This window comes from Salarias fasciatus, chromosome 9, assembly GCF_902148845.1.
Source record: "Salarias fasciatus chromosome 9, fSalaFa1.1, whole genome shotgun sequence".
Lineage (NCBI taxonomy): Eukaryota > Metazoa > Chordata > Actinopteri > Blenniiformes > Blenniidae > Salarias > Salarias fasciatus.
The window spans coordinates 5,773,567-5,793,050 of NC_043753.1; the positions used below are offsets into that span (position 1 = coordinate 5,773,567).

General features: G+C 40.8%; 2 protein-coding genes across 2 annotated transcripts; both read right to left on the reverse strand.

Annotated features, from left to right (window-relative positions):
* Positions 1-1,219: 1,219 nt before the first annotated feature.
* On the reverse strand, positions 1,220-11,788 carry LOC115394682 (oocyte zinc finger protein XlCOF6.1-like). Its single transcript, XM_030100040.1, has 2 exons — positions 11,773-11,788; positions 1,220-2,346 (listed from the first exon to the last, which is right to left on the reverse strand). The coding sequence occupies exons 1-2, from the start codon at positions 11,786-11,788 to the stop codon at positions 1,220-1,222; spliced, it is 1,143 nt and encodes a 380-aa protein (XP_029955900.1).
* Positions 11,789-11,814: 26 nt separating this feature from the next.
* On the reverse strand, positions 11,815-15,969 carry LOC115394683 (zinc finger and SCAN domain-containing protein 21-like). Its single transcript, XM_030100041.1, has 4 exons — positions 15,961-15,969; positions 15,686-15,842; positions 14,167-14,463; positions 11,815-13,684 (listed from the first exon to the last, which is right to left on the reverse strand). The coding sequence occupies exons 1-4, from the start codon at positions 15,967-15,969 to the stop codon at positions 12,828-12,830; spliced, it is 1,320 nt and encodes a 439-aa protein (XP_029955901.1). The 3' UTR covers positions 11,815-12,827.
* Positions 15,970-19,484: the final 3,515 nt, after the last annotated feature.

The window sequence follows — 19,484 nt, forward strand, 5'->3', positions numbered from 1 at the left end:
AGATCCGTAAGGCTTTACGTTCGTTTCTTATCAGAATGAACCATAATCACCACACACAATAGGGGGTAGGCTACGTAGTGTAGAATAATATGGCGCCAAATTCAAAATCACTGAGCGATAGATGACGTAAATGACAAAGATTGGCCTTTATGTTAGGCTTCAATTAATTGGAGTAAAAATAAGTAGACTCAGCATGTTTGTCTTATTGCAAACCAACATCTTTAATATCCCCTCTCCAAAAACAATAAAAAACAAACCCTTTAAAATATCAATTTTTTTAACTCCACCAGAAAATAATTGTATGCACAGTGCAGAGGATTCCAGCTGGTGGCGCCACTGTTCACAGGGGTTATGTTCATTTATATTCACTAAACTGATTCCTTTGTCAGGCCGCACGGTGGCGCAGTGGTTAGCGCTCTTGCCTCACAGCAAGAAGGTCCTGGGTTCAAATACCGGCCGGGGCTCAGGGCCTTTCTGTGTGGAGTTTGCATGTTCTCCCTGTGTGTGCGTGGGTTCCCTCCGGGTACTCCGGCTTCCTCCCACGGTCCAAAAAACATGCATGGTAGGTTAATTGATCACCCTAAATTGCCCCTAGGTATGAATGTGTGAGTGAATGGTTGTTTGTCTATATATGTCAGCCCTGCGACAGACTGGCGAACTGTCCAGGGTGTACCCCGCCTTCGCCCACAGCAGCTGGGATCGGCTCCAGCCACCCGCGACCCCGAAAGGGAAAAAAGCGGCAGAAAAAAAATGAATGATTCCTTTGTTCCTTTGCAGCTTTGTTGCAACGACCACCTGAGGTGAGGTACTCCAGTGATTTCAAGACTTATGTCCATATCAAGCTTCTTTTCAATTTGCTAATTCCGGCATGCTTTTTTCTGAGCAAGACATTAAATGGCTTTACATAGAAGAGAGTGCATGTGCACAGCGAATGACCGGCTCATATAACAGGATCCACTGTCTTCTGATGTTTATATGAGGCGCCGAGAAGATTATCATCAGGGTAAACTAACTCTTACAATCTGATCGGAAAGATAATCTTTTCTGAGTGATTCAGATGTTCTTAGGTATTTATATGAAACTAGAATCTAATAGAAGGATTTTGGACCATATGAATGGGGCTACAGTATCATCTGTTCAAATCGGTAAGATTTTCTTTTAACTGTATATCATGTGAATTTGGACTCGAGCTGGAAGTCCTGAATGAGATCTCTGTCTTTCATGACTTCAGATATTTGTGAGTTTTTTGGTGGAACAGCAATGAAATACGATGAGAGAATCTTCTCCCACATGTTTCACAAGAATACGGCTTCTCACCTGTGTGAGTTCTCATGTGGACACACAATTGAGTCCGTTGACAGAAACTTTTCCCACATGTTTCACAAGAATACGGCTTCTCACCTGTGTGAGTTCTCATGTGGAGTAACATATGACTGCGATTTCTGAAACTCTTTCCACATGCTTTGCAGGAATACGGTTTCTCGCCTGTGTGAATTTTCATGTGGCGCGATACACTACCCTTTTGACTGAAAGCTCTGCCACATGTTTTGCAAGAATAAGGCTTCTCACCTGTGTGAGTTCTCTTGTGAAAAGAAAAGCTCGTGCGCTGAGCGAAACGTTTCCCACAAGTTTCACAAGAATATGGCTTCTCACCTGTGTGGATTCTCATGTGGACCAACAAAGCAGCAAGGCTACATGAAGTTTTCCCACACGTTTCACAAGAATACCGCTTCTCGCCTGTGTGAGTTCTCGTGTGTCTCCTCAGATTACTCAGATGACTGAAACTTTTGCCACATGTTTCACAAATGAACTTATCAGCGACCATTCCAACTTTCTCCCGCAGTTTACATTTCTTATGGGCAGGTTCACCACATGTTTCTTCACAAAGAAGCGTTTCACATTCAGCCTGCTTCTCTGACACAGGAAACTTTTCCACACTGTCACTATGAAATATGCTGATGTTGTTCTGCTCTGCATTTCTAGCTGATTCTGAGTCAATCTGTTTTATCACATGGCGGACTTCAGAGTCCTGAGAGAGGAACCGCTTAGTGTCCGGTACTTCTGGGTCACTCAGGTCACTTTGCTCCTCAACAGGAGGAATCAGAAAGGAACCATTTTCAAACTTCACAATCAGCTGCTCTCCCTTCTGGCTGGTACCGGGTTCCTTGAGCTCCTCAGTCTGTGGAGATTCTGGTTCCTCCTGCTGCTCTTTAAACTGTAGAAGTTCTGGATCTTCTACTTCTTCCTCTTTGATCTGTGGATGTTCTGGATCTTCCTGCTCCAGACGGTGGTTTGCTTCCTGTTTCAAGAGCTGCTCCTCTCTACAGTCATGGCGCTGTGGGAGCTCTGCAGGGGCAATTAAACACAAGTTTAAAAGATTAGTTACATTTCTTCTACAGTTTCAGATATTAAAAAAAGAAAAAAAAACTGGGACTTAAGTTTTGAAACTGAAAACTTTTAAATTGGAGTAAGTAAATTATTTATAAAGTGCTTTTCACAGATAAAACCATTAAAGTGCAGTACAAGGTAATAGACAAACCTTTTACATATCAAACTTTCTCTCATTAGATATTAGGGGTGTTTAAAAAAATCGATTCGGTGATATATCGCGATATGACGTCACGGGATTCTCGCATCGATTCAAAATACATCCATATCGATTTTTAATTATGTATTTACCCGGCAAAAATCCATTGCGGCGTCTTTTTGTGTGCTGCACTTTTACTCCTGGCCACTAGTTGGCAGCACACCACACCAAGAGCTTTGCAGAGCCTCCAGTCCGCCAGAGGAAGAACAGCATCTCGCGAGAGCTCTCCCGGGTGGTTTCTTTACACTACCGTCTCGCGGTAATTGGATCACACAAGAGTCTCCTGTGGCGGAGGAAGTGGGAGACGCTCCGACGAATATTTATAAAGCCGGAATCTGGACGCACTTTGGCTTTTACAACCAGAACGGAGGGACAGATAAGAGCCACGCCATTTGTAAAATGTGCTTTGCAAAAGTCAGATACCGCGGAAACACCACCAACCCACATGCATTTGAGCAGGATGTCCCCATGCAGGACACCCTGAGGGCTCTGGACAGCGGTGTGAGGGACAGGCTGCGTCCCCCCAGGTGTGAGAAGGAGCGTTGCCTCCTCAGCAGGTCCTTCCTCCCTGCTGCTATCAGATTCTACAGCCAGCACTGCTCCAACTAGTCCAAACACACACCACACACTGTTCTAAATGACACTCCTGTGTATTTGTCTTCTCATGTCTCTCACATTTTTCTATAATATTGTACATATGTCTGTCCTATATGTATATTTAAATAATATGTAACTCATATCTGTTATTAATATTATAGTTTACATATGTGTTCTGTCTGAAATGTATATTTAATTTATATTTGATTTATATCTGTTAGTGTGTATCTCTTATTTCTTTATATCTGTCTGAAACTTACATTTAAACTATATTTAAATTATGTCATTTAGTTTGTATCTGTTATTTAATTATATTTATCTTAAATTTATAGTTAATTTTTCTATGTATGGTTGGACCTTGTAAATTCTCATATTTTGCATTTCTTTTCTGTTTTTCTTTTCTCTGTGCTGCTTAACATTGCAATTTCCCCCTGTGAGACAAATAAAGGAATTTCAATTCAATTCAATTCAATGTTTTACACTTTGCACTTTATTTTCTCAAAACATGTTACATTATTGAAGGTGTATGTAGCCTTTATTTTTATTTACTGTTTAAATGAAAAAGTAGCCTGCAACTTGTTTGCTGTTAAATATAGTTGCCTGAGTGCTTCTGTTGCATTTGGGATGAATAAAATGTGTTTCATACAAGTTTTCTCATGAAGTACTACTAGTTTACAAATTTGTTGTTCCTAAAGTATCGCAATAATCGTCATGAACATTGGTATCGGGATATATCGAATCGTGACCCATGAATCGTGATACGAATCGTATTGCCAGATACTAGGCGATACACACCACTATTAGAGATTCAGTTGAAAGCTTCCCTAAATAAGAATCTTCAAGTACTTTTCAAAGGAGTCTGCAGACTGGGCCCCATGGAGTGATAGGGGTGAGTGGTTCCAGAGTCTGGGGGCAACAGCCTGAAAGGATCGGTCCCCCTGGGTTTTAAACCGTGTCTTTAGGTCCTTCGGGAGTTTCTGGTCTGAAGACCGAAGGGTTTTCTGTGAGGAGTAGAGGCACAACAAGCCTAATGTACTGGAGGGCCTCACCATGCAACGCTCAGAAAGTCATAACTAAGATTTTAAAGTCAATCCGAGATAAAATTAGGCTGGGTTGGACAGAGGAACCCAGAGCACTGAGACGGTTTTAAACTGGGGGATCTTATTGTCAGGGGTAATGAGCTCAGCTTCTGATTTGTTTATAGAAAAGTTTTTAGAATTTATCTGTCGGTAGCTTGAAGAAGCCAGTCGTTGATGCATGACACAGATTCCAGGAACACACATAAAACATGAAATTCTGAGTCATTGAAAGAACAATACGCCTGTATGTCATCAGCATAAAAGTAAAAACACACATTTTTAAAACTGTGAATCAACTGACCAAGAGGCATCAAGCATAACAAGAATAAAAGAGGGCTGAGAACAGAACTTAGGGCAACTCCACAAGACAAACCAGGCATCACATATTGGGTGCGTTTACATGCAGTCAATAACCCTTTCTTAACCAGAATATTTGCAATAACCTGGTTGCGCACAGCCATGTAAACACGTCCAAAAACCTGAATATGCTCATATTCTGGTTTTTAAAAACCTGAATATTACCCCTGGGTTACACCTTTTCTAACCTGAATTTCTGGTCATATAAACGCGCATCGGAATATCCCGGTTGAAAGGGACATGAAATACTGCTCTGCGCATGTTCTACCCGCAAGGAATCTCGGTCATTTGAGTCCAGGAACTACTTGTGACACAGTTTAGCTGCTACTAAGTAAATAAAATGTGCCAAAACTATCGTTCAGTTCTTCTCTTTTACTGAAAAAAACGGTGCATCGCATCATTAAACATATTACCAGTCTTGCTGGCTTACTCTTTTTCTAACAACATGCAGAGAGAGCCTGCAGCGCCCTTCTTCTTCTGTGGTGTCTGTGTAAAATAAGGTTGAACATGCAAACAGCACACCTGGTGGCATAAAGTGCAAATGCAGTCATGGCGTCGTCTGTGCTCCGCGGTTTGAATGGGGATATCCCTGATCATGTAAACAGGAGTAACTCTGTCTGTTTAAGCATGTAAACGGGTTATTCCAAATGATTCAGAAACCGGAATATTGACCTTAACCCGAATATTGACTGCATGTAAACGTAGTCATTGTTGATCGCCACATTGAAAGTTCTTCCTTGTAAATACGAGAAGAACCACTGGAGGACACACTCTGAAAACTAGTGTTGTGAAAGATAAACCGATGCGACCGGATATCCGGTTTGACAAGAGAGCGATGCGGCTGCATCGGTATCAGCCTCATCAATCTGCCATGAATCCTTGGATGAATCGATTGTGCAGACATAAGCTGGATATCGCGAGACTGGCAGTCGGTTAACAGTGTGTGTCTTTAAAACAACGCGAGAGCTGCCTCTGCCTCATTTAGTGGCTCCGCAGCCCCGTTAGGGGGAGCTAGTGAGCTGGACAGAGTGTCAGCCTCCAGCAGTGTGAGAAGAAGACTGAGCAGTGTGGCTGCTGTTTGTTTTTCTAGGGTTCATATCAAACAGCGCATCAAAAATATCTGCCTGTAAATACTCGAATATACTTAGTTGATGTTCAGGAAGGAGGTGAAACTGATACTTGTGAGTTTGGCCATTTGTTTTGAAGTTTCAATGCAGATGCTAATTCCGCTAGCATGTTAATGGCGTTTCCATTAATAGTTAGCACTGAGCTAGCGGCTTTGATTTTAAATACTGACTTCTTTTTTTCTAGACAGTGATGTATGTTATGATACATCTTGAGTATATGTTCACTTATATGTATATCTGGTTTGTTTTAGTTTTACAGCCTTCAGGAGTAAGTAATAAATGCTCAGAGCAGCTGAAATCTCCTGCTTTCTTTCTGAAGAACTGTTCTCTACAGGCCAAACTGAATCCAACATTCAGAGGGCTGAACTATTAATGTTCATGAAGCTGAATAGAACTTGAATTTGATGGTTATAAAGTTATTTACATCATTAATTCAGTTATTGAACCTTTGAGGTACTTAATTGTTGCTTACTTTGAGAAAGATAATATATTTTTTATTTAATACTGCAGTAATATTTTTTTTTTATCTGAAATCATTTGAAATGTTATCTCTGTTGTGAGTTTTTTAGTTTAGAATAATTGTACAATAAAAAGTTCTTTTATGAGTAACCTTATTGTCTTCAACATATTTTTATTTTCTCAAAATTATATTTGAAAAATAGGGGTTGTGTTATAATCACAGTCGTACTGTATTCGGGCCAATACTGTACTTACCAGTGCATTACAGCATCCGTAGGGATATATGTGATCTTTTACAAATTTGAAAATACTTTAAAAAAGTTTTTTTTCATATAATTCTTGACTTTAAAAAATAAGATGTCTGTATACATCAACAAGTGCTAGAGTTGTATGTAATTGAATCAAATCGAATCGTCTAGGGGTGTGCCATCTAAGGCACCTCACGATTCGATTCGATTACGATTCAGGGTGCTACGATTCGATTATTCAACGATTATCACGATATTAATGATAAAAACTATTATCATGATTTTTTGTGCATTTTTTTCCCCCTCAGTGCCCACTTCATACTTTGAAACAATGTACAGCTGTTTCTCGGTATACATAAATCTTTTTTTTTTTTTTTTTCCCCTTGTCCTGTTCGGCAGCTGGGGCGTGCAATATTGTATGATTGTAGCCTTTTACTATCCGAACAGATTTTAATGTTAGCTGTACATTGTTTCATACTTTGAAACAATGTACAGCTGTTTCTCGGTATACATAAATCAAAGTAATCAAACAAATTCAAAAAAAGTATTTTTTATTGATGTCAAGTGGTCCATCAGCAACCATGGCATAAACTTTGTGCCTGCAGCTGTGGCCTAAAGAGCCAATACAACAAAAGGCTGCCCCTGTTGACAAAAGATCAGCAGTTACCTCCCTTAAGTGCAAACAATAGCAGATATGTCATATATGCAGATATATGTTCAATTTGAATTTACTACTTGGCGTGCAGCATATCTAGACACCTACATCTAGATATCTATGTCTATATGTCTAGGCGGTAGTAGGACGTCAGCAGGAGCTACGTTAGCTGCAGTGTTGTTGTGTGCGTGTTTTTTCGACTGCCGATGCTAACGCATGTTTCTGATCCCTGCTCTTGGAATAAACATCGTCACGCTGCCAAACGCCTCTGGACTAGGGCTGCACAATATTGGAAAAAACTGACATTGCGATTTTTTGGGGGCTTGCGATATATTGCGATATATATTGCGATATTAAAAAAGCAGGAATTTTCACCAGATGACCTGAATAGCTCTATTTGGGGAGATGTACGTAGCGAAATACGTGGTGTTTCATACCGCTTGTCGAGCATGCGGATCATTTTTTTTCAGTCCCTCTTTAATGATCCAGGGTGTTCAATGGCACCACGTCTTATGCTAGGTAAAAAGTTATTGCATCCGTGATTTGTTGATGTTGTTTGGAGTTCCTACGCCGGCAAAGGCTTCTGTAATTGTTTTTTGAGAAGATAGAGTTTCACCTGGGGTCTTTGGTTTTGCACTGGAAACACAGGGGCTTGTCATGCATTTCAAATGGTCCAACAGGTTTGACGTATTACCTCCTGTTGAGGCAACCACGATGAGGCACTGTTGGCACAGAATGTTTTTTATTCCGTATCGTCTTTTTTTATAGCCGAAATACTTCCAAATTTCACATGTTGACCTTCTTTTGAGGACTAAATCCTTTGTCACTTCCTCCTGCATGTCGCCTGTGTTCAGAGTGTAGCCTGAGAGCGCCCCCGCTTTTATGAAGCAAAACAAGAGTTAAAAATAATAATAACCAAAAAAATATTGCACATCCTGCGATGTGACTATTGCACATGCGCACATTGCGATGGCGATGTTCAAACGATATATTGTGCAGGCCTACTCTGGACTTCTTTCAGGCATATTACAGAGATAAATGTTTTGGTTGTTTTGTTTACCTCTGAACTGAAAGCTTTGTTTACGGCGCCGCGCCATGCGCAGTACGGCTCATTGTTTCCGGGGCGACATGAGGCTACACACGCTGCTTTTTGTTCCAGTGTAGCGTAAAATGGACGAATATCTATTGGATGAATATGTTGTGGACGAGAACTTTGCATGATTTTCTCTTTAGCAAAAGCAGCGTTGGCATTTAGCACTAGCTTTTAATCCAGAAGAAAGAATCTCACTCTGTTACTGTAGCTAAAGAGCTAGCTGTCGCCATATTAACCGGTCCGTCACTACAGATGTCCGGGTGGTGCGCAGGAACAATACTTTGGTTCCGCAAGTGGCGTCCGTGCTCCTGGCGTCTAGTTATTATGAAAAATAATCGGTTTTAAATATTTATGAATCGTAATCGAATCATTATGTGTCGCATCACGATTAATCTAATAATCGATGTATCAGCACACCTCTAGAATCGTCCCTACACTGTATCGAATTGCATCGAATCGTTCTGGTTTTAAATATATCGTTTTTGAATCAGATCGTAACCTGTGTATCTAGATGTGTATCAAATCATCTTTCTTAAAGAGATTTACAACCCTACTGAAAACCCTATCTCAGATTCCAGCCAGTCAATCAGTGTAGAGTGATCAACCAGGTCAAATGCAGAGGACAAGTCCAGTAAGACCAGGGCTAAGGTGCTTTCACACCTACAGCATTTGGTCCGCTTGAAGCGGACTAGCGTCCCCAACTCCTGCAGGTTCGGTTCGTGCGCGCTGGTGTGAAAGCAGACCAGTTAGTTTTGGTCCAGGACAAAGAACCGCACCGAGACCTCCTCGAGAAGGCGGTCTCGGCGCGGTCCGCTGCTGGTGTGAACGTTGACCAGCCTCGGTCCTGTCCGCTCTGTTGTGGAGGAGGCTTTTTGGTCGGCGGAGGCTTCCGTAGCAAGCCGCGCGCCGCATCTCGTCACACATGCTGGCCAATCAGGGTTCACTTCCGCCACCCAAAACACACTATTATGTGAACAGCGCCACCAAGGGGCAGGAGGGTCATAGTGGATAGTTCCTCTGCAAAAACAAGTGGTGTGAATGCGAACCGAACTAGTGGACAGCTGCAACATTTATGAATAATTTATGTCCGAACCGAACCACTCTAGCGGACTAGTAGGTGTGAAAGCACCCTTACGTGAGCTGTTGAGAGACGGTTCAATCTCGCCCCACTGATGTGTTGTTGCAATAGTAATCCTGTTGAAGAAAACATTAACAGCCATTTCATCCTCATGTCTTCTTAAAATACAGTAGCCTACATACTAGTATATTTTAAACAGTACTATACAAAAACCATTGTCAAACAAAAGTGGCTGAAATCACTGTTAAACTACAATATCTAAAAGATAATTTAAAGTATACTTTTATGAACTAAAAAGTGGACAAGGCAACTGGTAAAACTAAAAGTAGGCGAAGTATACCTCTCTTACGCCAAATGTACAGACAGAACATTTGATAAACCAAAAGTGGCGAATTTAATGCCAAGGAGACTTAAAATAGTATATTTAAAAGTATGCTACCAATATATTGATATTAGTATAATTGCTTATTTGTTCATAACAGTAGACTTACTAAAATGATTTTGGAGAAAACGTCTTTATAGTAAGAGAAGTATTTTGACATATAAAGCTTTTCTACCAGAATGAATTCTCATTCTCAAGTAAACTGCTCACTCATACCCCTTTCCCACTGCAACTAGACGGTCGACCCGTGTGTTTCCAACACGGGTCGACTATATTGCTATAAGTCTTTTTCGATTTACTATAATAAAATATGTTTAAAACAAACAAACAAAAAAAGTAAATTGTACGTGTGTTTTGAATGCCTTTCGCGCCTCACGCTGTGGAGTTTATATGCAGTCACGTGACTGTCCGGCTCCATTTGATTGGTCAAATGGAGGCAATTGACTCCTTTTTTTTGGTAGTCTCTCTGCTACAGCAGATAGTGCGATTATTTTGATAGATTCTAAAAGTCGCGAAAACGAGCGACGAGAAGCCCAGTGTAGCGGAGTAACAGAGTTCTGTCTCCAGAACTGTGTTCAAGTAAAAGCATGCTGCATTCAACCTACTCTCACTAATACACTTCATCTTAAGTTATTTTAAATGAATGAAATGCAAATAACTTATCTCAGGAAAAGGTGTCTTTTCAAACTGCTCATCACACTAGTTTAAAACTTTCCTCAACACGCAAATCAGTCATGTTATCTCAGACTGAGAGTAAATAAATCAATTCTTCCGTTTGGAAAAAGCACAAACACAATTTCCTCAATTTCTGATACAGATGCTGTTTAATGCTGAAGGTTTCTGCTTTAAAATCACTCCTGTTGTTTCACTTTGAACAAGAACTGCAGCCTCATTTCTGTCTGCAGCTTCAGAAGAAGTAAATCGATCCTCCACCAGTCACATCCACGTGTTCGTTCACATTTTTTTCATACCTGCTCTCTTGAAGTTGGTTTGAGCTTTCGAGCTCATTTCCAAAAGTTTGCGTTGTCGATCAATCTCCTCCTCGAACTGGACGGTAGTTTGTTCAAACACGGTGAATATTTCTCCAGCAGCAGCAGTTATTCGCTCCCAAAGCCTGAACTGAAGACTGCAGGAGACACAACAACACAGCAGAGAGCCGCTGCTTCTTCTCTCCATGTGTTGGAGGCTCACAATGTTCAGCTTCATACTGACTCCTACTGGACACAGGGGGAACTGCAGGCTTTCTGCTGCAGCTGAAGTCGCTGGAGCTGTCCTGCGTGTTTGTTCAATCTGAAATAGTTCAACATGTAAACCAATATGAAAGCGATCATGTCTGGAATTTTCTGAACCGTTGTAGATTTTCCAGAAAGAGTTTGGAATAATTTGGGGAATCAACAACTGATCACTATCAAAGTTTGAAACAGATACAGGATGTTTGGCAACTTTTATGTCTCTTTTCTCATGAAATTGTTTTCCCTGTTTACAGCACATTGAACACTTTGCAACAATTTTCATCAGCAGGGATGAAACTATCGAAATGTTGATGTTGACCAATTTGCTGTCAGAATAACTTGGATTTGAGGAATGGATTCAATGTGATGTGTTATTATGTTGGTATATATGACTTCTGGTCTGGAAAGCTTTCAACGGTCTGTAGAAGAAATCCATGTCAGATTTACTGGTAGAATGTGAACCATCCAGACCCCCGAGGTCCTCAGGAAGAGCTTTTCTTTCAGTGTTCCCAGAGTCTGAAGCAAACAAGGTGAAGCAGCTTTTACTTCCTACACTCCTCGCCTGAGGAACAAACTTCATGAGCACCTGAGGGCTGCTGACACACTCACTTATTTAAGTCAGAACTGAAAACATCATTTACACAGGATTTATTGCAATCTGATTATAAGGAAGATTTTTGGACTACCGTCTCAACAGTATTTAAATCAGTGACGTTTTCTTTGAACTGGATATCTTGTGATTTTGGACAAAAGCCAAACTTTCTAAATGAGATCTCCCACAGAGTTTTTCATGACTTTGTGAGTTTTCAGGAGCTTCAGAAATGAACGACGATAAGAAAATCTTCTCTCACATGTTTCACAAGAACACGACTTCTCACCTGTGTGAATTCTCATGTGGTCCAACAAGTTATTCTGTTTATTGAAACATTTCCCACGTTTCATTTATTAGGCTTTTACATGGTTCACATGTTCATGAGAAAATTCCACCTTTACAACCATTCATCTTCACCATTCTTTAAATTTGCACTTTACATCCAAACCTATCTTGATAATCCAGAGATGAATCACTGCAAGGCAGTCTGTGAATACAACTAAACTTCCTAGAACAGAAACTAAAACCTGGGTGATCCTTTGTGATATTAAACTGACTATTTAAATAAACTAATTAAAAAGTACATTGGTGTTACCAAATACCTTTTGCTGCAGTCTTAGGGGAGATGTAAATTAAATGGAAGGTAAGTTGGAAATATCTTCTTTGATTAACCTCCAGCCAAAATGGCAACAATATACTGAACAGGACCGAAACATGTGAAAATGATTTGCCTCAAGGCGTCGGCACTGTCTCCAACAGGTACCTGAGTTGGTGTAGTGTCTCTTTTGCACTGGTGTAACAAAAAAATCTAATAAGGCTTTCCCAACAGAACTCCCTCCAGAGCTTGAGGTTTTCCATTGTGTTGTTCATCACTGTTGTTAACTTTCGTTCAGAGCCAAGTACTTTCTCTCATTTCTGTTTATGATCCCTTACTCAAAACAGTGCAATATGCTGTTAAACCCTGAGTTGCCTCTCCTCTAAACCCCACGTCCCAGTTTTTAGGCACAAAATCTGGATCAAACGCACACCATCTCAAAAGTTTTATCACCTCCTTTAAATGATTGAGTTATTTCCTGTTCCACAACTGAAGTGGCAAAGAAACCCAAGGATTTCTCAGATCTATTAATTTAGTCAACCACTTAATGCCTGCTGAACTGGAAACTCCCCTGTCATATCCCCCAATCTCCCTCCCGTGTATTCTGGATGACACCAACATATTATTGGTCTCAGCCGTATAGGAATCTTTTAGGACCCCTTGATGCTCAAACCCAGTCAACCAAGCATGTACGGTTGATGAATCCAGTTTAAGATTTAATCGACTATTAAGATCACCCTCGCAAATTAAGGCTTCTGCTTTTCACAAGAATACAGTTTGTGAGTTCGCCTGTGGACCAACAAGCTACTGTGATGACTGTAACTTTTCCCACACATTTCACAAGAATACGGCTTCTCCCCAGTGTGAATTCTCATGTGGGCCAACACATTGCGCCGCACGCTGAAACCTTTCCCACACATTGGACAGGAATACGGCATGTCACCTGTGTGAATTCTCATGTGGGCCAAAAAGGTACGCCGTTCACTGAAACATTTCCCGCATGTTTCACAAGAGTGAGGCTTCTCGCCCGTGTGAGTTCTCATGTGGACCAGCAAATGGCCCTGCTGACTGAAACATTTTCCACAAGTCTCACAAGAAAACGGCTTCTCACCTGTGTGAGTTCTCAAGTGTCTCTTCAAATTACCCTGATGGCTGAAGCCTTTCCCGCATGTTTCACAAATTAAATTCTTCTTATCATCAGTGAGCCTTAAAACCTTCTGACATAACTGATGATTATAACAGACGATTTCGCCACGCGTTCCCTCACAAAGAAGCCTTTCAAATCCAACCTGACTCTCTGATGGCTCAGCATCCAGTACTTCTTCTGCTTCACTCAGGTAACCTTGTTCCTCAGTAGAAGGAACCTCAAAAGAATCACTTTCAAACTTCACAATAAGCTGCTCTCCCGACTGTGTGCTGAGTTCCTCCTGCTCCTCAATCTGAGGAGGTTCTGGTTCCTCCTGCTCTTCTTTAAACTGTACAAGTTCTGGTTCTTCTTCTTCCTTTTTGATCTGTGGAGGTTCTGATGCTTCCTGCTCTTGACAGCAGTTTGTTTCCAGTTCAAAGTCCTGCTCCTCTCTACAGTCATGGTGCTGTTGGAGCTCTGCAGGGACAAAAGGTACAAAATAAAAGATTAGTTTCATTATTATTTAACAAACTTGGAGTGAAGCAGTACAACTGAAAACTTTCATTCAGATTTAACATTCAGATTTAAAAAAACAGCACACAGTCATGTTATTGCTTGATGAGCTTCTGCTGCTGAATTTTTACTCTTTCGGTGAGCTTTTTCGACATGTTTCTTTCACTCACAGGTTCCCATATGCACACAACATTCTGTGAACTGTTCACCACTGTACAGGGAGGAACAAGGAGACATCCTGCTTTTAAATGTTGTCAGGAAATGCCTCTTCAAAAAACATCAATGTCCACAACAACATGAATCCTGCTTGTGTCTGTGGAGGAATTTGTGGTGGTGGCTTTCTGGATCAAATATTAAAAAAGACAGCAAACCAGAGGCTATTTTAGAAAGGCAGGTACCACATGGTATCTGTCGACCAATCATGGTTCACAATCACTTTTTCACACCTGTTCTATGTAACTGGAACTGAGGTTTCCAGTTGATTTCCAGCAGTCTGCTCAGTCGATCAGTCTCCTCCTCGTACTGGACGATCGTTTGTTGAAACAGGATGAATATTTCCACAGCAGCAGCAGTCAGTCTCTGGGTGGTCAGGTCTCTCACAGAGTCAAGGGAATTCTTTCTTTCACCATCAGGAACAGACGCCTTAACAAGATCCTCCTCTTCTTTAATGTGTGGAGCTTCATGTTCCTCCTGCTCCAGGCTGGAGATCGTCTTCTGCTCACCAGTGTGTTGCTGCTGAGTCTCTGGAGGGAAACAAGACAAAGTCAATGACACCTACAAAAGGGGATTGGAGTGGGAGTTATATAGAACAGATTTGTGCTGTTGGAAAAAATTGCAGCCATAATGGATTCAGCACCAGCAGCCTCTCCAAATCTGAGCCAGTTCCAGACCTCCGACTGAAATTTTCTTCTGTCTTCTCTTTTTGTAGCATACTGGGTTCATCTCAGATTCCTACAGCTGGATGAACTCAAAGCCCCACATTCAAAAAAGAGGAAATTTCTGACTTTCTGTATTTAACCGTGTCAGGCTTCAGGGTCTTTGGCCTTTGACTCATTACTGTTTCTAATTCTGTCAGTCATGAACTTGTTTTTTACCCATCTTACAGATCTCCCCTGTTCCTCCTGCATCATATTGTCCGTTACGTGTGTTGACACGATTATTTCTGAACTCTGAGTCTCCTAATCTGAAAAGCAAACAATGCAACACATTCTATAAAACAAAGAATTAAAAAAAAACTTTTAAGTTTAAATATCACAGCTAAAACGGGGGAACTCCATGACAGACTGCACAGAAGAAATGTTCAGTTTTTTGGGAGATGTGGCTCTTGGTACATTGTGGTGAAGCCATCGTGGGCGACTGTCACGACTCCTCCGAATCACAGTCCTTGTTGTACCTTGAGACTATCCTCAACTGAAGGTCGGCTGTGACACCAGTGTGTTCACCAGATTACTTCAATACATTCCAGTCAAAAGTAACAATACGGAGCTCATCAGGCAGCAGGAAGCCCAGTGGAACGCAGTAAAAGTAGAGTTTTATCTTCAAACTGCACAGTCAAGTAAAACCATGTTGTATTAAAGCTATTTTCACAAAATGGGCAAATCAGTCATGTGAGCTCAGACTGTTTTTTTCTTCATTTTTACAAATCCCAAAACGTTTTCACAAATATGAAATAATAATTAAATAAAAGTGTAATAAGTGAATAAATTGGTCTATCTCTGAAAAATACAGTCAACAGTACAAAAAACGGACACACAGCCGCTCCACATGTCAAACTATTTTTCAGTTAACTTCAAATCGGAAAACCAACCGAAGTTTGGCTTCCGATTTGACAGGTTTCTGCTTTAGAATCTCTCCTTCTGTTTCACTTGGAACAAAAACTGCAGCCTGATGTGTCAGACAGCTTCAGACGAAATATATCGATCCTCCACCAGTCACATTCACGTGTTCATTCACACTTTTTCATACCTGTTCTGTTGAAGCTGCTTTGCGGTTTCAAGCTGGTTTCCAAAAGTCTGCGTTGTCGATCAATCTCCTCCTCGAACTGGACGACAGTTTGTTCAAACACGGTGAATATTTCTCCAGCAGCAGCAGTTAGTCGCTCGTTGATAAACTCTCTCAAAGCCTGAACTGAAGTCATTGTTGCTGCAGGAGATGAAACGTATCATCTGTAATAAAAAAACAAAACACTGCAAATCACATCCCAGCGGTGCCCAGCTTGGCGCGTGTTGATGACGTCGGACTCTCAACATTGGCTGTACCACGTGACTGGTTCTGGAAGCGTGATTTTTTTTTTTATTAAAATAAAATAAAATAAAAAAATAAAATAAAAAATGAATTCTTTACAGGAAATTGTAAATTACATGACTTAAAATCTAAAAAATAAAAATGAAAAAAAAAAAAAACAAAGTTAGGGCTCTCTTTCCAGGTCGTATTTCTCAATCAAATTAAAGTTCCATTGAGTGTTTACTCTTTATTTTTTTAACAGCTTTTGTAAAAAAAAAACAAAAAAACAAAAAAGAAAGTCTTTATGGAAGACTTAAAATCTAGGATTGATCTTCATGTACATGTATTCGGCATGTACATGTATCTCCGAATGAAGTCAAGGAGGCAGAGCAGAAGCAACATTCGTGATGCTGTTATTGGAAATACCATGTTGACTTCATCAGAAGCTTTTCTGCCTGGGACTAAAGTTAATCAATTGATTTTAATTGGTTTATTGTAAATATCTTTATTGTGTTATTGTGTATAGTCACTTGGAGTCAGTTTCTCTCTTTTCGGAAGCAAAGTGTGGCACTGTGGCATCACAGTTCAGCAGACAAAAATCCAAAAGGAAGCCACTGCTGCAACAGTGGAGGTCAAATCAGACCTTGCAGAACAGGGTGAAAAAGTATTTTAAAAATAATCATATGAAAAACGAAGCCTTGATCCAAGCACAGATGGAGAGTCACAGTTCTTAAATAAAAATTAAATATTGTCCCCCATGTTGACGAGCAAAATCATTTCAGCTCAATTTATGTCAGAGCTTCACACACTGAAGCCAGGCTGCCAGATGAATCAACACATGCTTTATGGAGCAGTAGAGCAAATGAAGAACCATGAAGCTCAGGCAGATGTGTGAACGACACAAAGCTTCAGCGCTAAAGTGTGTCTCTCCTATGACTGTTGTTGGACAATCTTGAGTGGAATGAAATACAAACTGATGATAAGAGCTAATATGAGACTGCAAAACATTGTATGTCAGCAGGCAAGTGTTGCAAGTCAGCAAAAAGTATTTTTCCGAGGACTAAAGACTGAAAAGACCAATAATGGCTCAGTCACATGAACGAAACAAGAAACACTGAATAACAAAATCCTTTGGATTCAGATCAACATTTTACTCAGATTCCTTGAAAGTTCATATTTTTGTTGTTACAGACAAGAAGCACTGTCTCAGTGGAGTTTGAATCAGTGATGTTTCCTTTGAGTTGGATACATTCATTGTGATTTTGGACTAAAGCTGGACGTCCTAAATGAGATCTCTCACACAGTCTTTTATTACTTCATCTAATTGTGAGTTTTCAGGTGGTTCAGCAACGATCCATTCTTCCACATTTCTCAAAAGAATGCGGCTTCTCATCTGTGTGAGTTGTCATGTGGTCCAACAAGCATCTCTTTTGGCTGAAACTTTTCCCACATCTTTCACAGGAAAATGGCGTCTCACGTGAGTGAATCCTCATGTGACGCAAAAAGTTATTGTTTTCACTGAAACTTTTCCCACATATTTCACAACAGTGTGGCTTCTGACCTGTGTGGGTTCTCACATGAACCATAAAACTGCCGTGCTGACGGAAACGCTTTCCACACGTTTCACAAGAATACGGCTTCTCACCCGTGTGAGTTCTCATGTGGCGCAACAAATTACTGTGCAGACTGAAACGTTTCCCACAAGTTTCACAGGAATACGCCTTCTCACCTGTGTGAGTTCTCATGTGGACCAACAGATTACAGTTCATACTGAAACTTTTCCCACATGTTTCACAAGAATACGGCTTCTCACCTGTGTGAGTTCTTGTGTGTCTCTTCAGATGACTCTGATGACTGAAACTTTTGCCACATGTTTCACAACTTAACTTCTTATCAGTGACCATTCCAACCTTTTCACATAATTTAGGTTTTTTACAGGCAGATTCACCAGATGTTTCCTCAGAAAGAAGTTTTTCATATTCAGCCTGCTTCTCTGACACAGGAAACCTTTCAATACTGTCACTAGGAAACACGGTGATTTTTTTCAGCTCTGCATTTCTAGTTGATTCTGAGTCAAAATGTTCTCTCACATGGTGGACTTCAGAATCCTGAGAGAGGAACTGTTCAGTGTCCGGTACTTCTTCTGGTTCACTGAGGGAACTTTGCTCCTTAACAGAAGGAACCTTAAAAGAATCACTTTCAAACGTCACAATCAGCTGCTCTCCCTTCTGGCTGGACCCGAGTTCCTCCTGCTCCTCTTTAAACTGTACAAGTCCTGGTTCTTCTTGCTCTTGTTTGATCTGTGGAGGTTGTGGTTGTTCCTGGTCTAAACAGGAGTTTGTTTCCTGTTTAAAGATCTGCTCCTCTCGACCTTCATGGTGCTGTGGGAGCTCTGCAGGGGCAAAAAAGTACAAAAAATGAGTTATAGGATTTCACCAGTTTGAGCTTTAAAACTAAAGAGGGGCTCAAGTGGTAAAACCAAAAACTTTCCAAGATCAAAAACAGCATATATTTTTGCTTCTTCAATCCCTCCAGAATAATTCTCATCATGCGATTGCAGAATTGAATGCATGACCAGCAAACGTTTACATATTTGTGTGGGGTCCACATTTTTTCTAAGAGGTCACAGTTTCACCACATGAGTTACTGAGATTTCCACACAAAACTTGTGAAATATTGACTTTATTGAGCACCTTCAGCTGCTAAACAATTACCTGTTCTGTGAACTTTGATTTGAGGATTCCAGCCGATTTCCAGCAGTCTGTTCAGACGATCAATCTCCTCCTCGTACTGGACGATGGTTTGTTCAAACAGGGTGAATATTTCCACAGCAGCAGCAGTCAGTCTCTGGGTGGTCGAGTCTCTCACAGAGTCGAGGGAATTCTCTCTTTCACCATCAGTGACAGTCACTTCAACCACACCGTCCTCCTCTTTAACGTGTGGAGCTTCACGTTCCTCCTGCTCCAGGCTGGAGATCGTCTTCTGCTCACCAATGTGTTGCTGTGGACTCTCTGGAGGGAAACGAGACAAAGACACTGATGTGAAGATTTGACAGTGACGGGTGGATGAGACAGGACAGGCTACATTTACAATACTAACATTCAGAAGCTAAAAAGTCTGCTCATTTCAAGAAACCTGACTGCAGCTGTGGGGTTTAAAGAATCAATGAGAAAACTCTCTGGCTGCAACATGAGCTTCTCAGAGCTCTGAAATATTAGTAGTACGTTTACAGTCTGATGTGGTTCACAAAGCAGTTTTTCCCAGCAACACTTGAAAGCATCATTATCCTGACAGGTTGACCATAATGTCTGTTATACATGTGTACAGTGAAAGCTGCTGTCATGACAAAAAGCCAACAATCTTAGTTTGGGTCGAATTATGTCCCTGAATCTCCATCTTCCACAATGCTTCTCAAAAGAGCGATGAAGGAGGGAAACAGCTCAGCAGATGGACAATGCTTCATGGAAATAGAGTCTATTGTCACAGAGACAAATGAATCTGAGCCAATTCCAAATGTTTGACTGAAATCTTTATGACCACA

Bases quoted from the DNA above. Each gene is read 5' to 3' on its own strand.
- LOC115394683 (XM_030100041.1), bottom strand. The intron at 14,464-15,685 runs GTATGAAAAAGT...GTTTCCCTCCAG, and splicing joins AAGCAGCTTCAACAGAACAG to AGACTCAGCAGCAACACACT. The intron at 13,685-14,166 runs GTGTGAAAAAGT...TTGTCCCTGCAG, and splicing joins GTTCCAGTTACATAGAACAG to AGCTCCAACAGCACCATGAC.